The following is a 6,357-nucleotide window of genomic DNA, read 5'->3' as shown; positions in this document are numbered from 1 at the left end:
ATACTCCTACAGTTATTAGCCATATCTATAAGCCAGGAGTGGAAACTAGAAAATGGCATTAGCAAAACCCTACAGGCAACAAGTCTCATTTACCATGATGAAATGTGCTGAAAACATCAACCTGAATTTCCTATTCTTGACTATATATATATATATATATATATGATATATGCACAAAATGTCAACCTGGTGCTAATCTTTCTGGTCAGTCGTGGCGGCGTTGAATTTTTTATTTGTAAGTTGACTATATGATGAACATGGTACGTAGTCTGAGAAGAGCCCAAAATTTCTAAACATGCTTTCAGGGTTGCTGCAGTATTGAGGTAAATGTCTCTTTTGCTAAAAAACTGAAAATCCTAATCTTTCTAGTTAGTTGTGGTGTTGCATTCATAGTTTGAACTGATTCTCCAAAAAGTAATTTTAAATGTCCTTTGTTTATTGCTTATGCTTTTTAATTGTTGATTTGATTAAAATATACTATTGCTTTAGCTAATGCATAATGGTGACATCATAGAACTTTGTTCAGTTTTATTCTTAAAGAGAGGACAAAATAATGGATTATAATTAGACTAATGTAAACTCTAACAGTAGGAAGAAAATTTGAAGAACCATTCCAACTGGCATATGCTGGGTCATTCGGAAAGAAAGAAATCTGAGATGTTTTAGAGGAAAAAGAGATCATTTACAGAAGCTGAAGTACAGTACTGTGTTCATCTTAATTAACGCAGCAGACATAGGTAATCAAACATCAATCATGAGCCACTGGTCTAATTCCACCTAGTGGCGACTATTGACAAACTGGAGCTTGATCTTTTTGAGGGTTGAAAGAGCATCTTTCATACTAATTCTTGCATCAGGTGTCACCGAAGTGCAGCTCAAAGCTAATTCCATGACAGATAACATACACTGCATCTTTGCGTCGGTTTGTTCATCCCCTGGTTGTACCAGATTTGCATCCACCACCTTATGAATCTCACTTAGAAAAGAATCACTAACCCACTGTCGTATGTTCAAGTCTCCAGTAAATATTTCATCACTTGGTCTCATTCTTGTAAATGTCTCCATCATCATGATGCCAAAACTATATACATCGCAGCTCATGGATACTAAACCATCTTGTCCATACTCTGCAGTCATGGTAGAAAATGATTATAAAGGCTTCCTATCTGACGAGGAACTAAAATTGGGATTATCAATAAAATCTACGGGAAAGAATTGTTTTGGGAATTCTAAGTATATAAGGAAGCTTTAAAAAGTTCTAATACCTGGAGCAATATATCCAATGGTTGCAATTGTCCTAGTTTGTACAAAAGCCTCCCCTGCACCTAACAATTTTGCGATGCCAAAATCAGTGACATGGCCAACCATATCTTGATCTAGCAAGACATTGCTTGGCTTCAAATCACAATGCACCACAGGTGTTGAATAGCCATTGTGGAGATAGTCCATTGCAGATGCAACATCTATCATTATATTTAATCTCTGCAATAAATCCAAGAACAAGTTGTGAGAGTATAGCCATTTATCAAGTGTCCCATTAGGCATGTATTCCAATACTAAGGCTTTGAAGTTAGGGTTGGAGCAACTAGTGATGACTTTGGTAAGATTTCGATGGCGGAGGTTTCTTAGCATCTCACATTCTGTGTCAAAACTTTTGAATGCACCCTCTAATTGCACATTGAATACCTTTGCTGCTAAAAGAGTACCATCCTTAAGTATCCCTTTATAGACCATGCTGAAACTCCCATTAGCAATCAAGTTGCTTTCACCGAATCCTTCTGTTGCTTGTTCAAGTTCATAATAGGAAATTCTTTCATGCCCCTTTACCAATGACACATCTGCTTGACCTGCATTCTTCTTTTTCTTTCGCAATCTTAAAAATACATATGCAAGGGCTAATGCAAGAAAAAGCAGGCCCACTCCCAAAGGGACGTACAAAACCAAGATTGTCTTTTTCCTCTTTGACCTCTTGGTAGATTTGATGACACATGGTGACACATGAAACTTAGAATCACCACAGAGAGCATTATTGGACAAGAAAGACTGACTTGTGAATTTTGCAAAAGGACCTCCAGTGGGAATCTCTCCACTGAGTTTATTAAATGAGAAATTCAAGTATTTCAGATACACAAGAGCTTCTAATGACTTTGGAATTTCACCACTAAGATTGTTATTGCACAAATCCAAGTATTCCAAGGCCAGCATTTTGCCAAATGAATCCGGGATAGGCCCGTCTAATCTATTATGTGCTAGAGAAAGTTTGATCAATTTATCAAGGTACCCTAAGATGTTGGGGATCTCACCAGAAAAATCATTTTTTGACAGATCAATGAGTGTTGCAGCCTTTAAATTTCCAATCTCTAAAGGTATTTGCCCACTGAATAAATTGGACGAAACATTGAATTCTATGAGATCTTGAAGGCTCCCTAAGCTTGCAGGTAATCTTGAATACAACCTGTTGTTAGCTAGATAAAGTTTCCTCAAACTGGTAACACTTCCTAAGCATGGTGGCACTGAACCAGAAAAATGATTTCCTGATAAGTCTAATGCACCAAGACTCTTTAAATTGCAGATAATATCTGGTATCAGTCCTTCTATCTTGTTGCTTTGCAGGTAAAGTTCTTGAAGGTTCAACATTCTTTGGATAGTTTTTGGAATATGTCCAGCCAACTCATTGTTTTGCAGACTCATCATTGTCATTCCAGTAAGATTACCAATTTCTTCAGGAATGACGCCCTTCAGTTTACAACCCTGTCCTTCAAAAATTTGCATAGCAGAAAAATTTCCAACCGATGCAGGAAAAACACCGTCCAACGGATTCCGATCAAATTTGAGTATTCTTAGTTTCCTACAGTTTGTGAGTGATGTAAGGAAGCTCAATGCTGAATCACTGAAAAAATTATTACTCCCCAAGTGTAAAATCTCAAGATATTCTAAGTTACCAAGTGATTCAGGAATTGGATCTGTGAAACTATTCCATGAGAGATCAAGTCCTGTGAGTCTTGAAGAATTTGAGATTGAAGACGAGATAAAACCGCTCAAATGATTATTTCTACAAGAAAATTTTTCCAGGTTGGGCAGTCGACAGCCTAAATCTGAAGGTAGAGTACCTGAAAACCTGTTTCCTCCAAGTCCTATGATCTGCAGTTCTGACATGTTGAAAATGCTATCAGGTACGGGACCAGTAAACACATTATTGTATAATGACAGCGCCTGGAGTTTCCTAAGATTACCTAGCTCCGCTGGTATCTCTCCTGTCAAGTGTGGGAAATATATGAGTACCGATTTGCGAGAGAGAGAGAGAGAGAGGGAAGAAAATTTCCGATTCCTTGTAAGGAAATATCATACTACCTTTTAAGTGCAGGTCTCGAAGATCTAATATTGTAAGTGCTGTCAAGTTAGCTAGATTTCTTGGTACAGTTCCAATGAACTGATTGACTGGCAATGACAAGATTTGAAGCTTTCCACATTTTTCTATGTTTGGTGGAATGACGCCCTCTAGGTAGTTAGTTGAGAGGTAAAGCAATTCCAGGTTTGGAAGATGGTCACATATAGCTGTTGGAAGCTTACCGGTAAGATTGTTGTGACTAAGAGCAATAATTTGTATTGTTGTAATGTTAAAGATTGATGGTGGTATAGAGCCAGTAAGATGGTTATGTTGCAGGTCTAAAAAAGTCATATAGTGAACATCACCAAGTTCTCGAGGGATTTCTCCTTCCAGAAAATTTCTCTGTATTCTCAACACTTGCAGCTTTGTTAGGTTGGAAAGGGAAGAGGGGATTTCTCCGAAAAACTGGTTCCCCGAAAGGAGCACAATGCGAAGATTTGGTAACAAACTTAAGAATGTTGGAATGGAACCAGTAAAATTATTGTCTGTCACATTAATCAGTTTCAGCCTTTGCAAATGAGCCAACTCTTCTGGCAACTCTCCACGGAAAGCGTTGTTACTAATGTCGAGGGAAACAAGAAATGAGAGGTTTCCAAGGTGTGGTGGAATAGTACCATGAAGCTGCATACTAGAAATGTCCAAAGCTGCGACTCTATGGTGGCGAGAGCTGCAAGTGATTCCAATCCAGCTGCAAACTGGGCTAAAAGAAGACCAGTTAGTTGCTAAGATGTTAGGATCAACAAAAATGTGAGATTTCAAGGCAACAAGAGCTGCTTCATCAGTGCTGATATTGGGAAACTTAGCCAGTGAAGTATGGTGATGAAGCAGAATGAAAACTGCAAGAGCAAAGACAAGATTGCAACTTGTGCCCATAACTATAACAGGCAGGCTTCTCTGTTTCCTAAAACAAGAATGGTCAAGGCAAAACAATGACCTTAGTGTTGGAAAAATTGATTATGGAGAATAGGAGTTAGCTTAGGCATGTCAAAGACACTGTGCTTAAGATATTTCGCTCACATCGTGGTGAATAAAATTAGCCATATCCCCAAAATTCAACAATCTCTTCTAGTATAAAGAGCAGAAACATCAAAGATTAATCAAAAGAAAATCCAGCACAATAACAGAAATTAGAAGAAAATTTTTACTTCTTTCACACACTCCTCAAAGTAACACATAGGAAAACATATATAGTCCAAGGATCTTTAAGTTCTGATGTTAAGCAACGTTAAGAAGAATATTAAAAGTCATTCAAAAACTATTCAAATGGGTGTTATAAAATAAAAGCCATTAAGGATAACAAAATGGTCAAATTTGACTTTGTCAAAAGATTAACTTAAGGAATCCCATAATAGCTAGTAAATGGTCAGATTCAATTTGTTAAGATTGAATTCAAGCTTATCAATCATCCGTTACAAATATTAAAGAAATATATTCAAAATAATTAGTGTAATAAAAACCCATTAATATAATTTTAAAAGAATGAGCCTAGACATCAACCTGAATATTTCTTTTTGAGTTGTCAAAATTATTTTTCTAACACTTAGATGATTTAATTAATGATATCAATTAAATTCATAGGATATCAATATAATGTTGTTAGTCTCCGCACTGTTTTTCGGTTAAGACTTCATAATGTCAATTTTAAATACTAATTCTGTAAAGATAATCTTTGCAGGGCCCAAAAGGACAAACAAATGACGACAGGAAGAAAATGTCAAAGTAAACTGGAAAATGGCATTGGCGACCCTACAGCCACATACAACATAGCTAGAATAATATTTACAACGATAGGAACTGTCACTAATTAAAAAGCATAGGTTATCTTAATTAATCTAAAACTTTTCTCCTATGTGTCGAGCACTATTGTTCACAAAATTAAACTACGACCTTTAAGATCGTGATGACACCTAGTTCCTAAGACTGTGTAAGCCTATCACATAGTAGAAAGTCTCTTGAGAGTGGGTATCTCGATTGTGGTACTTTTGGGGTGATTAAGAGAGCATTCACCGGCTTATGAGCCTTAGGGCGATGTGATTTATGCTAGGGTCTCGTGTGATGAGTCTTGGTTGAGGATTGTGGTATTATGGCAAGGAGAAGTATCGATTTGAAGGTAATTCAGAAGGAACTAGAATAAATAGGACAACATGGTAGTAGGTTGGATCGGAATGGATGCGATTGGCTCTTTTGGTCTTTATGAGGTAGTGAGTTTCTATAGGTGTTTTGTGGTGGTACTCTTGGGTTTTGGTGGCCTGCGTGGCTTGGTTGCGTTAGAGAGATTCAGTTATGATGGTTTAGTTATGTGCAAATGGGTTCGGAGAGTTCTCGATGGTTTCTACCACGATTTGAGATGTATATTTTCTACTGGCGTGAGAAGCATGTGATGTATAGTGATTTTCTCCGGATGAAATCAAATGAAAAGTTCTTGGCTAATTGAGTGAGTAGTTGCTTGTGACTCGGAGTGGATTACGAAGTTCTTGTATTTTTTGTATGATGGCATAGTATATGCAGTGTGTTGTGTAGGATTGAGATTTGCATGTGTATGATCACGGGGAGGTCATGAGTCCTTAGGCAATATGGACAGTTTCAGATGACTAGGTAAATAACATTACTACTTGGTATGGCTTGATGAGAGTATACATTTCATAAGGGGGGATGCGTTTTGATTTATGGATACTTCATTGGTATTGCAGCACTGATGGGTTTTCAATGTCATGGCCTTATGTTTCTTATGTTTTGATGATCTAACAAACTTGTTGTGAAGAACTAGATAAAGAACCTGGCCCACAGGGTATACATTTCATGTGACTTCGTCGAAGTTTGAAATCAACAAATGGATGAACGACCATATGGAGGAACACAACAGGGAACTGGTGATTTGGTTCCTCAGGGTTCTCCGACACAAGCACAAGACAGTGACTGTGCGCAAACATTATAAAGAGAAACACAACAAAGACCTGGTCTCTTAGGGT

At 37.4% G+C, this 6,357-nt stretch overlaps 1 protein-coding gene across 2 annotated transcripts; it reads right to left on the bottom strand.

The window, feature by feature from the left end:
• Positions 1-573: 573 nt before the first annotated feature.
• Positions 574-4,489, bottom strand: LOC104224854 (probable LRR receptor-like serine/threonine-protein kinase At3g47570). Of its 2 annotated transcripts, XM_070167418.1 has the most exons (4): positions 3,352-4,489; positions 3,234-3,254; positions 1,266-3,149; positions 574-1,127 (listed from the first exon to the last, which is right to left on the bottom strand). In XM_070167418.1, exons 1-4 carry the CDS (start codon positions 4,259-4,261, stop codon positions 778-780), a joined length of 3,165 nt encoding a protein of 1,054 aa, XP_070023519.1. In that variant the 5' UTR covers positions 4,262-4,489; the 3' UTR covers positions 574-777. The 2 variants fall into 2 exon arrangements, with proteins under 2 accessions (XP_070023519.1, XP_070023518.1); XM_070167417.1 differs by having other exon boundaries at positions 1,266-3,254.
• Between the last annotated feature and the right edge of the window lie 1,868 nt (positions 4,490-6,357).

Source organism: Nicotiana sylvestris, chromosome 2 (genome assembly GCF_000393655.2).
Source record: "Nicotiana sylvestris chromosome 2, ASM39365v2, whole genome shotgun sequence".
Lineage (NCBI taxonomy): Eukaryota > Viridiplantae > Streptophyta > Magnoliopsida > Solanales > Solanaceae > Nicotiana > Nicotiana sylvestris.
Note: the sequence above shows the minus strand (reverse complement) of the source record. Positions and strands in the feature narration are given on the sequence as shown.